Genomic DNA, 26,122 nt, shown 5'->3' with positions numbered 1-26,122 from the left:
AGCTCTGAGATAATAAATCTACAGTTGTGCTGCATGGTGCCAACAGGTATGACAAGTATTTAAGCCTTGACTACGACTACATGTTCATCTTGTGGGCCAAGCAGAGAATACACATGCGAGGAAAGGTCACATCACTGTGTCATTTACACCCAACTGGAGCCTCTCAAACACATTCCTGTCTCTCAGGGTGTGCTTTCAATCATCTGGATGGGTCATAAGTGATAATTTAACAGCCAGCTCAGAGCATGTCCTTCTGCAGCCATACACAGAGCTGATTCAGCAGCACCCAGTTTTGCCACAGCTGACACTTGAGAAATCAATGTTATTTGTAAAAAGGGATGGCTGCTGTTGCATTACACACAACAGCACATGTTGAGAAAATTCTACAGTCAGCATTTGGTAATGTAGGACTATACTAGAATGCATCAGAAGTAATTTACCCCCAAAAAGGAACTCTCATTGTACCGGAAGACCAAAATATTTGTCAACGCAATGATTGAAGCATAAAAGTAAATGTTATTATTTAATGAGACCAACTTGCATTAAATCTAAGGTGTGACCCAACTCTTCCCCTAATCCCATGTAAAGCGATTCTATGTAACTTTTAAGTCAAGAATATATTCTCCCCCTTGGACATGAAAAGTGACACAATTTGCAATAAAATCTATCCTGGCTCAATTAATTACTCTCAGAGGTTTTGCTTCCACAGCCTTACTAAGCCTGGTATGACCAGCAGCTTACAAATACAAATATCTGGTTATTTAAAAATTTGATATGCTAATATCGGCCGATGTATATATTTTCTTAAATCCAGGAACCCGTTACAAAACATAAACAGATTTACCTAATATTAGTTATTTGTAGTTATATATCAGTTCTCACTAAAATAATATAATAATTAGTTTTATTGTCACAACAGAACAGTGGAACATCAAAATATATTAAAGTTCTGATAAATAAAATGTATAAAACTACAAACTTAAGATATGAAACTTAAAGTCTTTTGAACAAAAGTCACATTTACAAAAAAAATATCAGTGTAACAACGGACGTTGTAGAGCAAAACTATGGTAAACAAACTATGCAATGCCAACGCTCATAACATTGTTGACAGTCTGTTTTTATTTTTTAAATATTTATTCATCAGAATCATTTATTTGGCATTTATTTCTTTTTAAATCGACCATTATAAATGCCAACACCAATAGAATCGGAAATGCCTAATATCCCCGCCGATATATTGGTCGGGCACTAATATGGTGACTAATGTTAGCATAGTTTAGAAACAGTAGATGTTGCTATTAAACTGACATTACTATATTTTCTCCATTTGTGCTACCTAAATTTTAAACATATATCAGGATTGCTTCCAAATTTATACATCTATTAAATGAAATCAAATCTTTCAAAGATTTCAAAATGACTTTTGTATGTATTACGTACGTTATATCAAAAGATTTGTGTTTAATAAATGGTGCAGTTGTATTAATAGAAAAAACTAATGTCTTGAAGAAGGAAGTTATTATTGGTAAAAAAGCATTTAGTCAGATTCCTCCCAGCAAAGCAGGATTTTCTCTGATGCAGGATGTGTTGCCACACAAGAGGTCACATGAGGCATTTTACACCTCTCTCCTTGTGCACAGGGCTGCAGCTAATTCATGAGAAAGAAATCTTAGAACTGCCAAAAAGTGAGCTCACATGACATCCTCATTGTTTGGCCAACAGCTCAGTTGGTGAGAGGCTGCATTTTCTTTAGGTCTTCGCTAATAAACTAGCTTTGTGGCTTTCAAACAGAAACAGCTTCAGAAGCCAAACACAATGAGAGTCTTTGATGTCAATTCTCCTCCAGCAACCCTGCTCAAAGCAGTCATAAAACACATAATAAATCTGCCTCCACAAAATAGCTTTCCTCTCTTCAAAACCCAGCCCTGCAGAGCTCCTTTATCAGAGAGGAACAATACAATGATTCTTTTTATTCAGCTAAAGCTCTATTTTGGATGTATCTAATTTTTTTAATTGTCTTAATTTGTATCAGCAGCTTTGTCTGTCTCCTAGAATATGTATTCATCCTTCAGAACAATCTCCTGAAGGATGAGCAACTGGATGGATTTATAAATACACACCAATGCAACCATTTTGGCAATTACATAAATTAATAATATGTAACACATTTAGTTGATGAAACACAAATTGAACTGAATTTAGTGAATTCTTTTATGTTATTTCTTACTTCTAGATTTGATCAAACTAGCATCCCAGATATGATTTTATATTTAGCTAAGTCACTTAAGTAGTTATTGTAATGTTCCGTATTAGTGTTCATTGTTATTAATGTCAATATCATCATTAGAAACCTTATTAGTAGTGGGTTTAACCCATTGAACTAAATATCTAACTAACTAAACACCTGCAGCAGTTAGAGTTAACACCTAAACTAATTTATAGTGCCATCTTTCTTTCTTTCTTTTTGATCCTTGTTCAAGCACCGAGCTTTCTGATTTATAAGTCAGCTGCTGACCACCTGGCTGACCCCTCTAGCCACAGATGGTCAGATGTCCACTGCATTGGCTTGAGCCCCCTCTCCTCTCTCGAACAAAAAAAGCCAAAATAAATCTGACCTAAAGGCCAAAAGAGCTGTGATATGTCCAAAACACCATCCAGCAGCTGCTGAAAAGACACACACTGAACTCCTGCACAGAGGTTGGAAGGTCATGGAGGAGGGATGTGGTGCAGTTTTAACTGCTCTGCTCAACACATGACAAGACTTATGCCAATTGATCACTCATAAGCTTGGATATCAATAAAGGCTGTTGCTGGTTTTAATCAGCACAAACTATTTGAATAAAGCTTTAGTAAGCTTAACATTTTAAACCACCATTAAAACATGCAAGCTTTAATTATAAAAAAGGAACAACTTATACAATCTTTGGGAATGTCTTTCACTCATGTAGAAAAATGTGTGTGCATGTTCAAACCTTTCCATGTTGTCACAGATGACCCACTATAACCAATTAACATATATAAAGTGTTATAAGTTTTGCTAGTAAGGCCAATAATTAACTTCATTTAGGAATTACTGTATATAGCACAAACACACCTTTTTTCAACAAACAAGTTTTAGGAGTTGTAGGAAAAGAAATTACTTTTTAGCTAAATGCAAATATATGCAGCTAGATGCTCTCAAATTGTAACAGATCATCCACTGTATGAAGGGGATTTCCAATGTAAATATGATGCTTCTGTTGTGTTGTTGAGTGCTCCTGTTTACAAAAAAACATGTACCCACTGTACCCACTGTCTTAATAGGTACAGTGGGAGCAGGTAACTCAAATGATGTGAAACAAAACTCACCAAGGCCTCCAATGGTGTATGTATTATCCAAGGCACGCAGCTGGAGCGGGGCCCTCTCTGACTGGCTCTCCTCATGGTAAAAGAGTCTGTAGCCTTGAACACTGACTGAGTTCCTAGGTGCCAACTGCCAGTGTGCCAAGATAGTGGTGCAGTTTAAAGGCTCCAAGTGCAGCTCGGGAGCCATCGGTACTTAAGAGAGAAGAGTCAGAAAAATGATTTAAATAACAAAATTCCGAGATGGATTACAAAACAAGAAAGTGTCCTCAAACAGTCTTTTCGTGTTCATGATAACAAAAACATTGCCACTTCATAGACATTTTTCTGCTATATGTATTGCTGTCATTGAAGCTTTGCAGAAAACAGGAACTTGTTCTTAGAAAAGTGGAACCTCTTTTTAAGTTGTTTCCAGTGTTTATGTGAGGGACAGAGGAGGTTCCTGACCAGGACTTTTCTTTGAAAAGTGAAACTACCATCTAAAGCCTTACCAGCTGTGTCACACTCAATGCAAACCAGAAACAACCAAACTAGCAGTCAGGGGAGCCTTTTCACACATTTTTTTCAGGAATGAGGGGAATAAAGTTTACCAACAGAACACTCCTGTCTGAGTTTAAACTGGAGACAAGAGGGCAATAGAGATGGGAAGGAAAAACAAATCCTCCCCTCCCCCATCTCAAAGCTTCAGATGTGGCTCTAAACAGCCATATATTCTTTCCCACCCAAAGGCCTGAGTTGCTCCCTTTATGACCCATGACTGAAACCCTTCCAATGTTACTGACAGTGCAGGGCAAAGGCCACAGAGTAACAAACGGAATGCCTTAACAGGATTACGAGTGCAAGCCTTTCTCTCCTCTTGAGCACAAGACAAAAGTTCATATAAGTTCATATGTGATCATATGTTGTGCATGCATGTTGCCTGCCTGAAAATCCCCAAATCTTTACTTTATCTTCATTAAATTATAAAGGCGACTCTCCCAAATGTACCTCGAGCACTGGATGCCTTTGGAGTGCGGTGGGACGTCCAGGCAGACTGCTCACCCCACCCAACGCTGGTGGCGGCAACAATACGCAGGAGGTAGATGGTGTCAGGCTGCAGGTTTTCCAAGAGATACTGGGTCTTGTCTGCAGGTAGCTCTATCTGTGAGACTGTATTTTCAGCACTAGTGCGATAGGACAAACGGTAGGCGGAGACTCTGCCACGACTCAGCTTGCCTGTGAGGGGCTGCCAACACACCTGGATGTCCATTGGACTGCGGCTGGTGAGGCTGAGTTCTGGGGCGCGGAGTGGAACTGTGGACAGACAAGACAGACAGATTAAGACCAAAATAACTCATGTTAGCCAAAGAAAACAAAAAAGACACCCCTGATGCTTTGATTAGCTGTTCCTTATGTAGTGAAAAGGAAAAGGGTAACCTTAGGAATGGGTTTTGAAAGCTTAAACTTTTCGCAGCAAAACTAGATTATTGTTGAATGTATTTTGATAACCATAAACGTTCAGTGGCCTCCCCATGAGCTACTTCAATTGGTACATTAAAGCATGAAATCAATAACTTGAGTTAAGCATGAAAAAAGAGCTTAAATACATTCAATCTAATTCATATGTTAATTCACCATGTATTGCCATGTATTGCGAGGTTTTGGGGAACAACCTCCTTCCCTCAGTTAGAGCATTAAAGATGGGTCGAGGCTGGGTCTTCCAACATGACCCGAAGCACACAGCCAGGATAACCAAGGAGTGGCTCTGTAAGAAGCATATCAAGGTTCTGGCGTGGCCTAGCCAGTCTCCAGACCTAAACCTTTTTAGATTATGTCTCTCACAGTGGACGTGCACCACGTGACAATTTCAGACCCGTCCATGATATCTAAGTGGGAGAACTTGCAAAATAGTTCAAATACTTATTTTCCTCACTGTATATCGTAGCAATCTAATTCATATGTCTATTTGTATAAGGCCATTGTAGACAATGTTGCAAATCAATGCAAGGTTGTTTTATGGATGTTGCAAATCAATGCAGGGCGGTTTTATGGATCTACAGTATTTGATTGAATAATGTTTAAAAGATCAATAATAGCAGTTTTTCCCCAGTTTGTCTTTTACCTGTTGATCTCACTCTATATATAAAGCTTCTGATTTTGCTTCTTTATTTTGTATTGTTTGTGACCTTCACTAAATCTGTGTCACTAATCTAGGCTCCTCACCATCCTCAAGCGTGTACTGGAACACATTGTCCGACATACGACTGGCTCCCATGGGCATGTAGGCCACCACGTAGAAGGTGTAGTTGCGAGCCGGCTCCAGGTCATCAATAATGTAGCGAGTTGTATCATTTCCAATGACAACTTGATATTCCTCATTGTTTAATCCTAAACAAATGACAAGATTGTAAAAAGAGCTTTATATGAAAATCTACCAAATTAAATACTACTTCTTATTTTTCTAAAAAGCAATCTGCCCTGTGTTGTGATAAAGACAGGGCAGACATTTGTTTAGATAAATTACAACATTTTAAAGATTTTAAATATTTATAAACAAAGCAGGAGATCAAAATCCTACTTATTATCATGTCCAAAGTTTTTCAGATGACCTATTGCGGGATAGTCATTTATTTAGACCACATTAGCAAAGTAAAAAGATATATTTGTCCCAGGGAAAAAGATTACCTGGTCTGATTTCTGACTGGGTAAACAAGGTACTTGAGAAGTAAACAAAAAAGCTTTCTCTGAATGTCTCAGTGAGCCTCAATGAAAAGTGTAACAAAGTCTGCCTTCCTGTCCAATTCACACCCTCCCATGGCCCTCAGAGAATACACACTTTGGACACTCCATCACACGGGCTAATTAGTTCCTCCTTTCTTTAGAGCCTCCATTTAGTGCTGAGCTCTGTAACCTTAGAGAATGCAGAGCGTACTGTCTAAAACTCTGTAGATGTCAATGAACAGCCATTCTCTGTGACTGGGACCAAGGTGATTGTGTCACTATATCAAGTGCAGACAAATCCCAGACTGATGCCAATTATTCTGAGAATTTTTTTTATTTGTCCTTTTTCTGTTGACGTCCTTATGTCCAACAAAATCCAGCAGGTGTTCCTTTCTCTCTAGTTGAATTCTGTACATTTCACCTCCCCAATGGAAGTCAGTGGCATTATAATGAAGTGCAGTGCTTGAATGAATAAGCTGAATTTCATTCTCAAATGTTGCATTGTTTGAATGTGACTCTTGTTGTCAAAAGCAAGAGTTCCCAGGAAAGCTGAAAGGCTTTAAGACTTTCCTGCTGCCACACTACAACCCCTGTGCTTTATGTGAACAGTTGTGTGTGTATCCTGCATTTTTTCAGCCAAAAGGAAGGGACCCTGTATCTTGAAAGGCCACAGGGCTAGGATCTATAGAAGACTATTCCTGTTTGTCAAGAAAAAGCTGTTGTTCTTCCTTATTTTAAAGAGGAATTTTTTTTTTCTTCCCTTGACCACTGCTTACCAACATAGGCACTAACAACACATAGTCAGCTCCCGCAATATACTTTCTAGACAGGAAGTGGCAGAATTGAAGTGACCTAAACTGCTATTTTCAGAGGATTCAAAGGGTAACTCATTATTAAAGTGTTTACAGGTCTTAGGAAGTATCAATGCATATCTGAATAATGTTTTATAAGCTCCAGAAGGAGCTGTGTGAAGACTAATAAATTGGCGTTTGAAAATGAAAGAAATCTGGGGGTGTGGAGTAAGAAAGAAATTAATGAAAGTAAAAGTAATGTAGGTGCCAGGTTTTAACAAGGAGTAATGATGGACATAAACATGTAATCCTTTATAACTATGATCCTTTATGTTGTAAACTGTCTATTATGCGTCCAACAGTGTTATAGGAGTGCAATGCTAAATCAATGGAGTTCCCTATTAAAGGCCACTGACATAAAATACCTAAATATATAACGGTAATGGTATTTACACACCACTCACCTTCAGCCTTCATGTAGTGCACTGAGTAAGCAATAACTTTATCTGAGTTGTACTGAGGCCTCTCCCAAGCCAAAAGGATGGCGGAGCTTGACACGGTGTCAGCTCGGAGATTCCTGGGAGCGCTCGGCCGATCCTCAGACATCACCACAATGAGCCTCGCCATGTAGAGGACCGACCCCTGCTCGTTCTCTGCCTGGCACTGATAGATGGCATCGTCCTCAGGGATGATCTGGTTGATGACCAGTTTGCTATGTGACACAGACACACATATGAAGAGTATGCACATAGATGGCTTCATCCTGAGGCTCCTTTACCAAGGTGTGATCATTTTATAATTCACCAAGCACTGACAGAAGCACAAGCAAATTATGGGGAAACTAACTGAAACCCCATTTGCACTGCTGTAAATTATTCAGTTTCCTTGGTGTACTGTAACGACAGTTGTGAATTATTCATTTAAATTGGCCAACAAAGAATGTCAAACGAGCGTATAGTAGAAAACTAAAAACACTAAAAGGATTTAGGGCTCTGTTTTCATTATCGTTGTGCATACAGACGCAGATACGTGTCCAGAAAAAAGGATTTATGGATCTGAAGAATTATCCTTGAAATGGAAGGAGGAATAATACCTGTTGTACATCTTAATTCGACCATTGGATTGAATTTTCTCTCCATTTTTGAACCAATTGATTTCAGGCGTTGGAACTCCTTCAGCTTGACAGACAAAGCGGGCGGTGCCAGCACGTGGACGGGTCAGGCTCTCTGGCCACTCAACCAAGGAAGGTGGGGCTTAAGAAGAAGAACATCAATTACAAATATATATATATATGTATACACACACACACACACATACACATGGTATATATATACATACACATGGTATATATATATATATATATATATATATATATATATATATATATATTATACATTTTTGTTTTCAAATTATGAATTTTTGATTTTTAATACAAAATCCTAACTATAAATAAATCCTTACCTAACACTGTAATATTGGCTGAAGCAACTGTATAGTTTCGTGTGCCAGGAGTGGTAGCTCTGCACATATAGAGTCCTCTATGCTGAAGGCTGATATCTGTGATAATGAGGTTGCCATTTCCTAACACTTTTGTGTTGTAGACATCAATAGACTTGCTGTCCGCTCTGCTCCAGGAGATGATGGGTCGGGGATTGCCTGTGGCCATGCACTCCAGGATGGCACTCTGGTGCAGCGACACTGAAATGTTTTGTGGCCCGGCAATGATGCGTGGCCTCTGGGGAGGATAGGGCGTAGGAGCTGTAGTGAGAGGGAGGAAGACAGCTTTAGTGCATGTGGTGTGATGTGACGGACATTGTAGATTCAAATGACATGCTCTCTCTGTACTTTCCCTTTAATTATAATTAAGCATTTATAATTAAGCATAATTAAGCATTTCAACAAACTATTTACCAACAACACAAAGCAGTTACCTTACTGTGATATGGCAGTATTGGTTTTAATATGATGAAAATGAATATAGAACACCCATCACATATTCCTTTTGCATAGATTTAGGTAAATGTCTATAACAAACACAGTTTATGCTCCATGATGGATATTTTACTATTTAACTATATGTTGAAGCCCTTTACAAAACAAAAAGAGAGCTGGTTGACACACCTGGGGTGACAGTGAGGGTGGCCTCGGTGCTTCGGCGGCGGCTGGCAATGTTGGTGACGATGCAGCGGTAATTTCCAGCATCTGCCCGCTGCACCCCATGGATCTGAAGAACACCACTGGGCAGGACTGTGATTCTGCATGACAAAGATATGAGACAGCATTTATCACTTACAATACGGCGGTGATGGTTTCTCTCAGGGAACCATCACCTTACCGTGGTGGAGAGGTTTGTGTGTCCCTATGAAAGCTTTATTATTTGTCATTCCAAACAAGAGTTTGGAGTATTCTGCCTTTTTGGAGACCCTTGGCCCCTGTCCGACAAACTTTCAACTCACACCTCCGGTGGAGCTTTTTGTGCATCCTTGTGGAGGTTGGGGGCATTGAACCTGAGTGGGCAATGTTCAAAGTTTCCATTGCTGAAGCTGCGGCGGGGAGCTTTGGTCTTAGGGTTTTAGGTGCCTCAAGGGGCGGTAACCCACGAACACCCTGGTGGACAACGGGGGTCAGGGAAGCCGTTCGACTGAAGAAGGAGTCTTTTAGGGATATGTTACCCCAGAGGACTCCCGAGGCAGATCAAGGTACCTCAGGAGGGGGGAAGCGAGGAATCATCCAAGCTGTGTACAGTAAGGATGGGACAATGTTGACCTCAACTGAAGAGCCAATACAGCGGCAGAAGGAGCACTTTGAGGAACTCCTAAATCCAGCTGACACGTTGTCTGTGGTAGAGGCAGAGCTGGAGGAGGATTGGGGATTGTTGTCAATTTCCCTGGTGGAAGTCGCTGAGGTAGTCAAACAACTAGTGGTTCCCCTCTTCAAAAAGTGGGACCAGAGGGTGTGTGCTAATTACAGAGGTATCACACTTCTCAGCCTCCCTGGTAAAGTCTACTCCAAGGTGCTTGAAAGGAGGGTTTGGCCAATAGTCAAACCCCGGATTGAAGAGGAACAATGCAAATTCCGTCCTGGTTGTGTAACATCGGATCAGATCTTCACTCTTGCAAGGATCCTGGAGGGAGCCTGGGAGTATGCCCAACCAGTCTACATGCGTTTTGTGGATCTGGAGAAGGCTTATGACCGGGTCCCCATAGAGACACTGTGGAAGGTGCTGTTGGAGTATGGGTTGAGGGGGTCCCTTCTAAGGGCCATCCAATCTCTGTATGACCAAAGCGAGTGCTTTTTTCGGGTTCTCGGCAGTAGGTTGGACTCATTCCAGGTGAGGGATGGCCTCCACCAAGGCTGCGTTTTGTCACCAAACCTGTTTGTAATATTTATGGGCAGGATATCGAGGCGTAGTTGGGGTGGGGAGGGGTTGCGGCTGGGATAAGGATCAGAACCTCTAAATCTGAGGCCATGGTTCTCAGCAGGAGGATGGATGGATGGATGGATGGATGGATGGATGGATGGATATGGCACAATTACACACCAGATACTCAAAAACTGATAATTACTAAAAACTAGATCCAGATTATATTCCATGTGCTGCTGTAAAATATCTGCTGTCCTTTAAGTATGTACAAATATGAATACTATGAAGTTAAATTGAAAACAACAGAGTGCATACCTTTCAGTGGCAAGGGGTAATGTGACCCGATTGAACTCCCAAGTGATGATGGAAGGAGGGTGTGCACTGATTTTGCAGGAAAACCTGGCGACTGAGCCTTCAGTCACCACTATGGACGTTGGCTGGATTGCAAAAGCTGACATACCTGCAGCAAAACAGAGCAACAAGAGACACTTGTTTTTTCCCTTTATCATATAGTGTGTCAGAATGAGATGGCATAGACTGTCTCCCAAAATTAGTCCGACAGCTTTGTTTATCAACTTCTCTTCAGCCCCATATTAAGGTTGTACATTTGTAAGTATAAGGCGAGAAGTGGCCCAGGTAAACAGCTTCTACTAACACACACAATTCACTGTGTCTCGTGCAGTAGAATTTAACCAAGAGAGTATTCATGTTTTAATCTCTTAGATGTGGTCTTTCTAAGACAAAATCAGAGGACACTCTTTTTCTTGAGGTGTTTCTCTGTTGTAAAACTTGGTGTTGTATTTCAACAGAAACATAAAACACATTAGAAGTCTGGCTAAGCAAAGAAATGAAATCAGTCAAAAGCCATACACTACTACACAACTGCCCACAATGTCAGGATTAGAAAGAAACTAATCAATTGACAAGGAAAAGATGATACGAGGGGAAGTTGAACCACTAATAATATAGTCTATATCAACGACATTTCTTTTCAGGTATTATTCAGGGGCCGCTGAAAATTTCATCGTATGTCTGTCACCTTCCACTTTCTTTGTGTTAGCATAGTAAACTTTTCTTGATTTATGAGGACTATGGTTACCTGCTCGTAGTCTATATCCACAACCTTCCATTTCCGGCATTACTCCTTTGCCGCAGGAACTTTCGCGGTATGTCCTTTTTTTTTGAAGACTGATGTCCGTTACCTTATGCTTTCCAATCTGTCCATTCACAGTTTTCTGTTGCACAACTAAAACAACTCTTGAATGTACACATCTTCCACCAAAACAAGTTCCTTCGAGGCTGTTTTGCATAGGCACCGGGGTTCCATGCGACACGTAGTGCCACTTATGCAGATTGTGAATGGTTTAAAGACGAGCCAATGAAACATCACTTTCTTTCCTATCCCAGAATGCTGTGTGGACTAACCAGACCCTCCTCCAAAGCACCATGGAGGAAGGTCTGTACTATTAAATGCAATTATAAACATAAAGTGTGTGTGTGGCCGGTACCACAAATTAAATCCAAAGGATGGTTATCTTGTTATTATCTATTACTGAATTATTTCTTTCCAAACATATTGATGTATTTCATAAATCCTCCATCTCAGTCATATCCAATGGATGTCAAAACAGATGCCTATTGCCTAAAGCTACAGACCCGCTGAGTGTTGCAGAAAGGTGATGACTGGAGTGGAACAGCAACATCCTGCGTGGATAGGGTTTCCTTGAAACTGAGCTGTTGTCAGCCACCAGCTGAGCAGCAAGCAAATGAGGCCCAACATAAATTACAATAAGGCTTTTTATAGTAAACTGAAAAGCCAACAGACGTTTATGCATTTTATAATGATTTAAGTTGTTTTAGCCGTTTTTGTTAATAAATGCTCTCTTTGACAGCAGTTCCTCCCGGGCAGTAAAAGCCCTAAAAGCCATTAAGGTCAGCCACTGCTGTACTGCCCCCATCTGTGCTCAAAAAGCTGCAGAAGCCTGAAGTCAATCATTTGTTAAGAGAAATCAATTGCACTGCTGTGATCGAATACTGACATTACCAGAAAAAAGAACAAACGTTTAATTAATTATCATATATCAAATAATCCATGTTACAGACAGAGATGGACAAATCAATACATTTCTAACTGTAAAGCTAATTAAAAATTATCTATAAGTAAGTACATAAACATTAAGAAAATATAACTGTTTGTTTTATGTAATATCCCATTAGTGTTTACACTGACGTGGATGGACATGCAGCCATCCATCATGGCTCTCATAGACACTAAACACAGTAGGGTCTATGAGGCCCATGATGGATGGCTGCGTGTAAGCAGTGCTGCCAGGTGCTGTGGTGCTAAACAGCATGAGAGCTCTGACTGCCAAAAAAAACATTCAGTGATATATGACTTGTACACAGTTGACAACGTATTGCCTTCAAATCAATCTGACTTTTGGAGGAAAGAGCACTTCATTTGGCCAAGGAAAGGGTGATAGCTTGCTGAGAGAACTATGAAGAATATTTGTATTGCAACTACAGAACAATGTTCAAAATCCCCTTTCTTAGAAAAATACTGGTGAGTGTTTACAAACAGTGGCATAGTGACTGCATTAGTCTACAATCTGTACAGTGTTCCAAACAAATCTTCCATCTTAGTATTTCTAGACCTGACTGCAGCCTATGACACCGTTGACCACAACATTTAACTCAGTAGATAAAAAAATGAAATTGGTCTATCTGGCTCTCTTCCTATCTAACAGACAGGACATTCTCTTTTTCCTTGCCTTTAAAACTGTAAATTGTAGCATTTGATGTAGAGACTCAGTTCTAGGCCCATTACTGTTAACGTACATGTATACACACATGGAACCAAGTGTAACCATATATATACATATATACACACATATATATGTATATATATGGTTACACTTGGTTCCATCAGACAGAGACAATGTACAAATGTATCTTACCATTCATATGATGGTGACACACAATTATGTATTTGACTTTCACATAAGAACCCCAGCCCTATGAATTACTTTTTTACTTGTCAACTTTATCAATGACGTTATACACTGGATCACCCAAAACGTTCAGCAGTTTAAGACATGACTGAGAGCCTCGCAGAGAAGTCTGAGAAAGAAGATCCACTCCAAACTGAGCTCGCTGTCTCTGAAACCTACTTCCAAAACCACATTAGAAGTATAACTTGGACAGCATTTTATCACCTAAAACTATTTTCAGAGTCATGTTGTCTAAGTCAGACGCCTACTGGTTTCCTACTCATTTCTTATTTTATTTTGTTAACAATTGTTTTGTGTGAAACACTTTGAGCTTACATTTCATGGAATTTGCTAAATAAATAAAGTGGACTTGACTTGTATTTCTGGGTTGTTTTCTTTTTTTCCATTGGCACAGTGCTGTCATGGGACCTGTTACAAGGGAAATAAGAAAAGTCTTCAATCGAATTGACTCTGTTTAGTAAAGGAATGGATGCATACATGGAAAATCTTGGGTATGTGCCTAATATTGTACTTCCCGGACAAGAGGCGAACTCTCGTTAGATCAGGTTCTTTCGCCATAGACACACTTAATTAACAATTAATTAAATTAGTCCTAACCTCAGCCTTTACCCCTCTTACCTCCACTGTGGATCTTTCACGTGAAGACAGAAGCACCAAGAGGCATTCAAACCCCCGACTTCACATGCACACCCTCACCTACCCCCAGTGTTAACGCAGGCTCTTAGAAAAATGGCATTAATGTGCTGAAGTGATGTGACTGCAGGGCATGAGAGATGAGCTGACCTGATCCTCTGACTCACTACTTTGCCTTTCCATTCAATCAAATGATGCTGGATTGACAAACAGTGGGACGGTCATTGATTATTGATGAACTACTAAAACAAGGAGGAAAATCTGTAACTGCTAGGATTTGTTGAGCATTGACCAAAGTACTCCAAGCTTAAAATAAGAGGCTAACCTTCTGCTTTGAGCAATGATGTTTGCCAAGGGGCATCTAATGAGCAGATGAAATTATTACATATGAAGCAAACATGAAAAGCTGTTTGTCCTTTCCTTTAATTATCTGCATTCCGTGTTGCAAGTGTTGTAAATTGTGTTACTAAATATTTTTTTTAAATGTCTCTGCATTCCATCAAAATATATGAGTTTAAAACCTTTGGTCTTGTTTGCCATAACATTGTTGCCAACTAGAAGAAGAAATTCCTGAGCCTATTCCCTAAAAGCATGAAGGAACAATTCTGACTTCCCAGCTATCTCACCTCTCACCTCTGACCTCCACAAATCCTGGCTAGCACCCAACTCAGAGCCCCTTAATGACCACCCCAAACCAGGACTACCGCTACCAGCGCTGCCCTGCAACATGCCTAGAAATTACTCACTTTGTTCTCCTGCTGCATTTTCTTAAAATGCTGTTTTGTACTATTTTTTTCTGCTCTATAGATGACATCTGCCAGTTGCTGCTACCACAACAAATAAAACAATACATGTGGTCCAGCTGTTGCATGTTGAATCACAATGTTAAAACTAATCGCATGCTGGACATAAAGTGACAGCGATGTCCAGAAATCAAGTTAAAGATACACAAATATGAGCCCACATGCCTTCCTGGTTTATTACAGTACATACGCCCTACGGTCCAAACCTGAAAAGTAAAGATATGTTTGCAACAGATGGGCCTAACAATCGCTAGCAGCTCAACTAACTGAAGGTCAGTGGACAAGTCCGGCCCAAACAAAGGTCCACTTAATGGCCGGTTCCCATTACAGGACTTACAAATACCAGGACTGATAGTTTAGCCCTCTCTCTTCTGGTTACTTTCTTAGCCAAGACACAGCACAGCATAGTCTACCTGCATGTGAGCTGCAAACACTGACAGAGCTGTCATAGTGATAAACACCAAACCACATTTTAATCTCATATTAAATATACACTTTCTATTTCCTACATGTAGTTATTATTCAGTTAAGGGAATAAACTGCACACAGTGCCATGACAAATTGTCAAACTGTTTTTACTGATATCAACATCTAAAGTAATTCTTCAACTTCCGAACAAACGGAAATGTTGTCATTAACAGTCAATGATGGTACGTTTACTTCAATCTAACTTTAACGTTTTGAATGACAGAAACCAATTGTGTTCTGTTATGCTATGTTTAGCTATATGTGGATGGCTTTGATGGCCCCCAAACATCATCCACAACCAAGGAGCCAATCTTTTGGGAGAAAGGGAGACATTAAAATTGATCATCTTCTCCTGATCCTGCAGTTTGCATGTTAAATTGATGGTTTTCAGCATCTTAAAACCTCCATTGAATTACTGAAACAACCCTGAAAAGTTTTACATGTAGGCCTACTCTTCTTTTGTGTCATATTCCTGCGAACTGGAGTGCACCACATGGTTACACCAAAATAAAAGAATTCTACATTTACTCATTCCACAACTCCTACTACAAACACTGCTATTTACCATGACCATTGACCCCAATGAACATTAGTAAAAGGCTCTTGGAAAAGAAAGAGGAGTGATAAGCAAGAAAGAGAAGAATGCAAAGCTGAAAACCCTACAAATCAATCACTAGCTGGCTGGCAGATGTGCTGCTGCTACACAGGCTGCAAGACAGTCAAGTGACCACTGGCCTGGCTGACAAAGAACTATTCCCATGAGCAGCATGGCCTCTGAAAGCACCGAGCGGGAGGTGGGGGAGCGGTGTTGGAAGGAGAAGTCATCCCCTCCTCCAACCCCTTATCTCTGCTAAAAGGTTTTCCAATCATTCAACAGCAACTCTTCACTCACCACACACAGAGGCTTCATTGTCTATTATCTCCATATCATAACATGAAGCGGAAGAAGTCAATTGTTCCATTCTGTTCAGTTTTATACTTTGTCATGGTGTATTAGTAAAATAAGTTGATGGCAGATAACAAAATAAAAGTTGGGTTATAATACTAAAAATGAGAGAAAAAACAAAAGTACAAAAGTACACCCCATGATAAAACTAGATGAGCATTGTAGTAAAGATTTAGGTCTTGTGCTCTGTCTCACTGCCCTCCATCTATTGAACAATATAAAGAAACCTTTGACCTCCGGGCCTGTCGTTCAGGGGAACCATGGTAACCTTTCATGTCCAGCAGAGGAGAAAAACAAGATTCCAGGCTTGAGTTGTCTCACTTTAGGCAATTTTATTTATTCACACCACAGCCAACACTGTCCAAGGTTTGCTTTCCTCTTATTGGGGTTTCTAATTGTGCCGGGCCAGTATCGTTCTTTAGCAACTAAAAATAACGCTGTGGTCCTGCCCCGGCTTCCTATGGACACACCAGAAAGGATAAATAAACTTTTTACATGAACAGCAGCAGTTCCTTCAACTAACTTAATTAAAGTTCATTCTGGTCCCAGCTTTAAAAATGAATAAAGTGAATAATACTCTGTACATAAGATCTGTATCTATGAGGACGGCATACTCCGTACCAGAGCTAGAAGAGTGCATCATTCACACAGATTACTCTCAATGACAGTTGCAAATTAAGTGGTCACCACAAAACAAGCACTTGACTAAATTACTTGTCATTCATCAAGAAACAAGAGCATACAAGTTACGCTTTTTGTGGGTAATGTTATATTTAAAAAAATCTGTTAGATAATTATAAATAAATACACATCCATCTGTGGGAATGCAACACATATTGTTATGTAACACAGCTGAGTTGTCAATAAAGCCATTGTCCAATAAAAGGGCCAAGCATCTACTTTTTACAAAGTAATGGAGCTGGTGTTTTGTCCCCAGCTTGTACTGCACAATAACGCCAGTGTACAACACAGCATGACCATAACCAACATGTAAATGCTTTTCTTTAAACCATCATGTCAAAAACCTGCATCACTGCAAAACATGCATACAACTTGACATCTTTCGGCAATGTACACCATCTAAGAGTGCCTAATTTACACCAACATTGGGGCCACAACTGAGTAATACCTGTAAAGGTTAATGTGAAAATCTGACATGTACCTGCGATCACATGGTGGCCAAAACAGTAAGCTAAGTCAGGAGGCAATCCCTCTGCTGAAATCCCCATCAATCTGAAGTCTGTTGACAAAAGTCACATGGTGAGGCTTGTGTGTCACATTCCATTTCATCGAGGCCAAATCCTTTTTCACCTTTGTGCTTTAGCAAACCCAATGTTTAAGGTTACCCCCATCACCATCACATTCCTCAAAGAACAACTAGCAGGTCCAAAGCTTCAACACATAAGCATACAATTAAAAAGCTCACCAAGGGTACCATTCCTGCAAACATAAAACATTGTCTTTCTTACCACATCTTCTAAAGGACTAGCATGGCGCGTTACAGTATTCATGTACAGCGAAAATTAGAAAAACAAAAACAAATGACCACATATTGCCAAAATCTCAAAGCAGACTGTCTAAGTCAGACAGTTGGCAGTTTCGAAAAAGAGTGCCTGTTAAATGATGATTGCCACCCTGACTTTTCAAATCAAATTGTAAACTTAGAATCCATCTCTGATGTTTAAATTTTACAATGAATGCAATTAGTCTTTCAGTGGTGACCTGGTCCAGCTGTTCTGTCCACTGATATGAGGACAAACAATTGACAAACTCTTTTCTTTTGTGAGCAAGGGGGCAATGTGGACAAAATCGGTCAAAGTGAAAAGCTTTTCACTCTTCTATCGGAGTGCTGAGGCAGAAAAACATTCTGTGCAAAGCATCCAGCCCCTACTGACCTGGTAAGACCCACAATAAAGTTTGGTCATTCAGACACTCTGGGTTAGGCAGTGGTACTGGGAAACAACAATTCACATTTGTGTGTGTGTGCGCGTATGTGTGTGGGCACACCACTCTCAACAACCCCCATTGCTATCGCTGTGTCCTTCAACTGAGCATTTCTCAGGTATGTGCAAATTTTATGAGCTTCCAGATAGACCCTCAAGCAGGTCTAAGTGCCATTTTAAAACAAACTAGTAAAGCTTACTGGCAGACTTTATCACCTCTTAACTTCAAACTATAAAGCAGATAAACCACTAAATTAATTAATAAACTTTATATACTTTTTAAGTACTAGAAAATATCAGAGTTACAACTGGGAACTTTACCAGAGAGCATCACATTTAGTTTAATACAACTTCAGATACAGTTATGCACACACCTAATTGCACTTTAAACTAAAGTTCATTAACAATTAAGAAATTGCGGGCAATGTTGTCAAGCTCCCATTAATCTGTTATCAGCTATCGTTTCTCAATTACTTGAATCTTCTCAACATCTGGGATTAATCTCCCAGGACAAAACCGGTACTTTCTGCTTCATTAACAGTTTACTTTCTGCTTCATTAAAATTAAAATATAGCAATGTTGACAATGCAAGTTTTAGTAGAGGGGAACAAATTGCAGGCAGGGTAAAAGGGTTAACATATATTCTGCAAAAGTGGCACAACAAGATGCATGACCCATCATGTGGGAGGAGGGGATGTAAGGTCCCAAAAGACCAACTCTGCCTGAAGCTTCTCCACTCCCCCCTTTAAAATACGAGGCCAACTCGCACAGCACTGGAGGAGAAAGCATTCCAAAAGAACAATTCCTCAAGCGATCAGGGTGCAATAACATGAAAGCCCCAACCTGTGAATAGGGGTCATCTGCTCTTTAGCATTGGAGAGCTGGTATCCTGGACAGATCCTGACCTTTTAAATCTGCTGCCCCTTCATTAACACACCAATGGGCATATTCCCCTTCCAAACAGCATCTTTTGGGAGCTCTAACTTTGAAGACCTTGTCCCTCTTTCTCCACAGCTACAATCAAAGCAGCCTCTAATGCAACACTGAGCAGCAAAAAACCTAAATAAATAAAATAAACATTAATGTAATTGAAAACCCCTTGGATGATTCCTGCAGGGAGATCTAAATCTCACCCAGTAATTATTACAAGTAAATGGTGCAAACAGCCAAAATACTAGACATCAGACACTGCCTGCAAATGATTTGTTGTCCATCACCTACATACAATCTCATGTCCTCAACACTGTTATGTTTCTGATGTAACTCCAGCATGATACTCACTTGCGATTGTAAGACGGGCTTTCTGGCTCAGGATTGCGCCGTATTTGTTCTGAGCAAGGCACTGATAGAGCCCCTCATCTGATTTGTCTCCTCTTCTGCTCTCCACCTCTGAAATATAAAGGGAGCCATTGGAGAGCAGGTACACCCGTTCGTTCTCCAACACTTTCACTCCGTTCTTGAGCCATCTAACGTTGATAGGTGACTCTCCGTGCGCCTGACAGTCCAAAACAACAGCTTCTCTCCGTATGACAGTGACATCATGGGGCTCTTTGATGAAAAATAACTCGCTAAAGCATAAAACACCTGTAAAAAGAGAGAAGAAAAGTATGTGAGATTGAGGGAAGGTAGTTATTAGCATGGGGCCAGCACTAACAAGAGTCCAGTCAAACGTTTAAAGTATTTACACACAGACCTAACTAACTTAAACTAATTTGAAAGGTGAGTTTTCAGTGAGTATATACACATTTTGAAGACTGTGGCTCAGTATCATCTGGATGGGTATGTTCTGTGTTTATAGTCTCAGAATGATACAAGTGTCACTAACTAAAACAGGATATACTGTAATATATCAACAGAATACATTGCACGTTCTTTACTTTCAACTTCCAACATGACAACCTGCAGCATTTTCTCCCAAATCAAAGGAAGGGACTATTCATAAAGCATGGTCATAATAATTCTCTTTAGTCTTTCCTGAGCCTTATATCTCTAACACCAGCGTTTAATATTACATTTTTTTGGACTGAAAGTCATTCCAGCTGTGTAATTGGATACTCCTGCTAAGAAGATCATATAGTCACACTGTAACTAAATACTTAATAAAATAAATTAATCAGAGTAATTTTACTCGTACTCTTGCTACTCATTTTAAGCATCAATATGACCGTTGGATGTGCCAATTTCTTTGGATATTTACAGCTTTTTTTTTCAGACACTTAAAAGTATCTCTTTATATTTATCTGTAATTTAGAACAATGTTGAATTGTGTAACTATATTTAAATGAACACTCCTTACATAACTGTTAACTCGCTTATTTAATACATCTCTTTTTATACTGTATGATGTGTAATATGGACATGTGTCTGCAATAAAGCTTTAATATTGATATCAAATCTAATAGCTGACGGCAAACATTCGAAGAATAAAATGCCCAAATTTGAAAGTTAACTGACAGTTGAATTAACGTTAACTAGCTAGGTAAAACATGAAAGATTCTCGACTTTGGTCATAACGTTAAGTTACAAAGGCGCTTTAAACTAGCTAGCTAACTTTACTTTAAAGGTCTGCAGTCAGCTCCTGTTGAGGATCCAGTCAAACGTGTACCGGTAAATTAGTCAGAGTGATGTTCCTATCAGTGTGTTAGCTAGCTAGAGTTTTCAATATCTTACAACATATAACTGAAAACGTTCCATACCTGAGATTGGAAGGAAAACCACAAAGAACAGCAACCGCTGATATAATTTCCTTTTGACAAGCGCCATTTAGTTACATTTAATGTCTGTGCATGCTAGCCACTCTCTCATAGTTGTGTTCTCCACGTGAACTGCGCTGCTACTGAGGAGCAGGAGCTGTGGGAGCCGCAGGAGTATTAGTTTCCCTTCTCTGGGATGGACATCAGTCAGGTTATCATGTCTGTAGGTCTTAATGATGCTTTTAGTCCAGCGCCACCTAGCGTTATCTGTGCACAGAGAAGATAGTCACACCTCCTAAAGTCGTGCATCCACGTCTGCATGTATTTACATTTCAGCAATTACATTGATCCAGATGTTGTCGGAGTTAACGTTACCTGTTTGATCATAGCAAGTTCTCTTTTACCTAGCTACGTAAGATTATACTGCTAATGATGGAAAAATATTGATTACAAAACTACACACACATCATGACACATTATATACACACATACAAATACAAGTTCTGCAAGCTCTCTAAACAAACAAATACACAAAGATATTGGCAGTAAAATATACTCAAGTGAAAGCTAGAACACTAATACTGCACTATGTTAATATATGAATAGTATACAGCTATACTGATGTTGAAGGTATTCCAGCACTAGATCTGACTACTTTGTGATACTTTTTGTTATAATGTGTCATATTTTATAAACATTTCTCATATTGAATGTAAAACACTTGTGTTTATCTGATAAGTAGTAACAGCTGTCGGATAAATGTATTGAAGTATAAAGTAAAATATATTGCTCGCAAACTAGTGGGGTGAAGTATGCCAGTTAATGGCAGGTTAACTTGCTGGAAGGGCCAAAATTACATGTGGGCCCCCAAGTTTTCCCTTACTTCACGCTAAATGTTTTCAGGGACATGCACTTTTCCCACAAGGCTCCTTTATAAGACAGATAGACATGAACGCTTAAATGCAGTCCAATTTCAGTTCAGATGTTTTGCTTGTTGTTGCTTTAATTTAGCACATTACCAAACAAATGTCTAATTAATCAAAAAAACACAAACAATTTGAATCAATAATATGAGGCCTTCAAGGCAGCTGGTTGTCTGGGGTTCCAGGGAGGTTGCCCACTTCAACTAGGTCCGAATCAGGCCTTGATAATATCTCACAAACTGGCCCTAAATGGTAATTATTTAGGGTTATTATGTACAGTATGTCTCTAGATGTTAAGTATATAAAGATGGGGTACACTAATAAAAAAGATACTTTTCTGCAACAATGATATATTTGTTTGTAATGGTGGTGTTTTACAATAAATCCTTTCAGTAGTCAAACTCTTGCCTTATACGCTCTTTTCTGTAAGGTGTATCACCGGAACCACGACAACCTATCAATTGCTTTACGCTTAGGGTCACCCAGCTACTAAACTGCGTGTGTTTGTAACGATGGGAGTTCAGAACTTGTACACCGATATTGTTTATCTCATTTGCTCCACCAAGACCCTTTTACTCTACCTTATCAATACAATTGAAGCTGTATTGATGAGAGTAGATCCCTCAGTATCAGAGACCAACTGCACTTTGTGGTCTCTAAAGACCCCAAAAAATAATGTTAATGGAAATGAGTTTGTCCGTTATAACTGGGTCCTGCAATTAAGACGAAGCATTCATAGCAGCAGGACAGCTGCTGTGTCAATGTCAATATTGATCCAATGTCCATCACTTATTGTGGAGAGGGGACCCCCCCCCCCGTGTGAACCTTTTTTCAGCAGCAGGACCACAGCTCAGCTGTGATGTCCACCCAATCAGAAGAAGAACAAAACACCAAGTGCTGATTTGGTCAAGAAAAACTGCACTCCTAAATAAAAAATTATGCAGAAATAGGCTACTACTTATAACCTAACTGTGTCACTGTTTCAAAGGTTGTTAACAATATGTTTGTGGTATATTCAAAATGTTATGTGTATTACTGTATGTATGTATGTTGTTATGTATATTTTAAAATAAGGAGGATCCTATATCCAAAGGTTCAAACTGCCTCAATGAACTGAATTTTAGGTGTGTGCTAAATTTGTTTGTTTCCCCAAAACAAATTTAGTAAAAGGGTGAGAAAAAAGACAAAGAAATTGTCATAAGCAAGAATTCTTCACTTTTTTTTCAACACCAGAGTGTCAACTCTTTCCTAAATTTGAAACAGAACCCAGGATTAGTTTTAATTAGAACTCAGGTGTAACTTTAGTCAGAACAAGTCAACTCGTTTTAAAACAAATCTGTTCCAAGTGTCCCCTCAAACTAAATGTATTATTTTTCATAGTTATCTGCAGAAAGAAATATGCAAAAATATGTTTGCATAAATGTAAATGTATTAGTAACTGGTTAAACAATGTAAAATTTCCAAATTCATTCGAAGAATAATCTCAAAATAGTATACAATTAATCAAGAACCTAACCTCTTCCAACATTTTAACTTATGTTTCATGTAAAGTAGCCTACTTTTAATGTATATGTAACCTAATAATAGTCCATAGCCTTGGAGCAGATTGCAGGCTGCTCACTTACATAATGTGAGAAAGTGAGAACTTGGCCTCATTAATGGTCAGTAAGGCTCTCCCCAGGGTGTTTAATTAATCAAATTCAGTTTCGGCACCTGCCAATATGGCACAGTTTGTGGGTGGAGTGAAGGCCGGCCTGCATGTGAACTCGGGTCAAGCTCTGCGGCCGGATCAATGGAGTAAAAGTCATTGTCGAGGGTATGAATGTTGGTAAGGTTGTGGGTAAAGGGGAGCCCATTTTCCCAGGAGCTGCTGCCATTGGCTAAGGCCTGTGTCTTGCTGCTGTTATACATGCCCATCCCCACTGACCCCCAGAAGTGTCCAAAAGGCTGGCCTGAATCGTGTGACCTTTCCACTAACCCCTGTGGAGGGGAGGAGCTTTTAGTGCCACAACAAGGGGGTTGTGGAGAACATAGGACTGTGGCTGTTCAGCTGAGTCACACAAAAGGCTATGACCACAGAGATGTCGAAGAGTCCTCTCCTCAAACCCTGCTCTTGTGAACCAGTGCCCTATACTGTAAGTCAATGAGCACACAGGAAAGATAACAGATGTATATTTGAATGCAGTTAAGTTATCAACAATCAAGCTGTCCTTCCAGCTCTGCTATGCAGTAAAATGTAGTTTAAGATAAATCCCATAACAAAACCCATGAACCGCGGGTAACAAATGGAACATAAAAAAGCAGAATATTTAATGAGAAGATTCAATGTTTCCCTGTGCAATACCATTTGAAAGAAACCAATTTGGTTCACTGGGTGTTAGATTAAATGTTTAAAAGTTGGGTGATAACAATCGAGAAGAATACAATGTGCTTTATCTCCCCCAGCTGGAACAATTCAGTACTACAGACACCTACACTTATACAAACAAAAAAATGTGCCATCCAAAAAAGAAACAGTACATCTCTGGATTTAAAAACTTGATTAAGAATATTCTGAATTGATGGAAGCAAGGTAACAGTGTTAGTTGCACAGGTCCGCACTGCTTTGTATACTGCATACTGCTATAGGGCTGAGTCAAACAGTGAATCACAAGTTACAGTGATCCAGCTAATTTAAGCATTAATACACATAATTATAATTAGGCCTACCTTATTAATCGATGGTTTTGGGTTATTGTTTTAAGCCACTGAAAAACCTTTTGTCACCTTTTGCTGACATTTTGTGCCGTGTTTTTAAATTTTCATGGAAAACAAAAAACAGGGATTTAGTGTTGCTTTCTCCGAAATAGTGTTTATTTGTAATGTACCATGTACGGTAAAACACAATATAAAACACTAATGTAATATAGGTGCTACATTAGTAAGATCCTGACAGACTAAAATACGCTAGCCAACAAAACTAGGAATGACTGCTGAGTCACATGATTGGCTAGACAGAAATGGCGGCTTAAATTGTAGCTCCTGGCCCCAACCTAGCCATATGTTGTTTTATATGGTTCCAACTCCAATATTCTACTACTGTGTGGTTGTCAGAGTTATTTCAAGTAGAGTGGCAAACAAGAGCACAGCACAACACAGTAATGCTGATGCCATTGCAGAGGCCAGGGCTGTAGTACTCGAGTCCAGTCTTGGACTCAAGACCGTTTTTCTATGGTCTCAGACATGCATCGGACGTGCTAGTATTTGGAGTCGGATTTTTCTCAGTCTCAGCCACTTGTCCTGCCAAATATGGGTTTTGGGCTCGACCGAGTCCAGTTGTCTTCGTTATGTTGATAATAATATTGGAGGGAAAGTGAAGCACAGTTTAGGCGAGGATGTTTGGCTTTTCACAAGTTTAGACAGCTAGCTAACGTTTGCTAACTTTAACGCAACAGCGTTAGCCTAGCCTAATAAGTGAATATTACGACTGCCTTCGGACTTTCCTATAGCTGCGTCCACATTCTTAACATAAGACCTGTGGCGTTAGTGCTCCTTTTGTACCATAATTTTATTGAATAAAATATAAAGTTTTGCTCCTACGAGCTGGGAGGGTTTTTGTTATGTTATACGCAAAGCTGACTGTCCATAGTTAGCCTATATTTATGTTTGCGAACATGAACAAATGTTGCCAAGCCGGCCAGCAACTTTGGTAGAAAAATATGAAGTTAAAACTTGATTAAGACCTCACTCCTAAATATTTCTCTACCTAACATGAATCAACTGTTGGAGGCGTTCACCTTCCTGCTAAATCATCAGAACAAATGGCAAGGGCCAATCAGAGTCATTGTTTCTCCCTTTTCTATTCAGCTGTCATTGCAGGCAAAGAGTGCAACCCTCCACCTCCCATTGCACCTCCAGTCATCTACTCCGGCTGAGTGGTCCGGAGCTTTCTTCGGTCTGGTCTTGGGGCTCCTTTGTCGCCACTACTGGTGTCTAGATCCCATATACATATATACAAAATATTCAATATATACATAAATAAGAAAGATGACTGTCTGGTGAATTCTGCACTCAATTTCTTGTGCTTGTGTTGAATTCTCTGCAAGTCATGTTTTCTATGTGATAGGTGTGTGAGAAAACTAGGCAACACTTTAACCCTCATTTTAAGCATTTACAAGGAGTAGATTAAGCCACTTTAACATAGTTGTACTCAGATAAGGACATTTTAAGTGTTTATTACTGTACATTTACTATTAGTCAACAATTAACAAGAACTTCTCAAATTGAGACATATTTAAATTTTTAGTAGCTTCCACATATGGTTGCCACAGGAGGAGTTGTACTGGTTGACAAATACTTTAATAAACCCTTATATCGGCGTGTAACTACAATAAAGTGTTTTAACAATGTATGCAATGTTTGTATACAGCTTATTTTAATTGTTAAAGTAAGCGTGACTGTGAACTGTGTGAAAAGAACTGGAAATCATTAAATGTTAGTAAACGCATTTTAAGTTGAGATCA

The 26,122-nt window shown here is 39.5% G+C and overlaps 1 protein-coding gene across 1 annotated transcript in view; it reads right to left on the bottom strand.

Moving 5' to 3' along the window:
• prtga (protogenin homolog a (Gallus gallus)) overlaps positions 1–20,879 on the bottom strand; it is a 33,464-nt gene extending 12,585 nt beyond the window's left edge. The window contains exons 1-10 of the mRNA XM_034876674.1: positions 20,701–20,879; positions 19,286–19,588; positions 10,516–10,660; positions 8,958–9,091; positions 8,298–8,594; positions 7,930–8,089; positions 7,301–7,548; positions 5,548–5,712; positions 4,333–4,638; positions 3,352–3,540 (exon numbers count right to left, since the gene is read on the bottom strand). Coding sequence (XP_034732565.1) covers positions 3,352–3,540; positions 4,333–4,638; positions 5,548–5,712; positions 7,301–7,548; positions 7,930–8,089; positions 8,298–8,594; positions 8,958–9,091; positions 10,516–10,660; positions 19,286–19,588; positions 20,701–20,767 — 2,014 coding nt within the window. The 5' untranslated portion in view covers positions 20,768–20,879. The remainder of the gene's footprint in view (positions 1–3,351; positions 3,541–4,332; positions 4,639–5,547; positions 5,713–7,300; positions 7,549–7,929; positions 8,090–8,297; positions 8,595–8,957; positions 9,092–10,515; positions 10,661–19,285; positions 19,589–20,700) is intronic.
• Between the last annotated feature and the right edge of the window lie 5,243 nt (positions 20,880–26,122).

This window comes from Etheostoma cragini, chromosome 1 (assembly GCF_013103735.1).
Source record: "Etheostoma cragini isolate CJK2018 chromosome 1, CSU_Ecrag_1.0, whole genome shotgun sequence".
NCBI classification, from domain to species: Eukaryota; Metazoa; Chordata; class Actinopteri; order Perciformes; family Percidae; genus Etheostoma; species Etheostoma cragini.
This window is presented reverse-complemented; position numbering and strand designations above follow the sequence as displayed.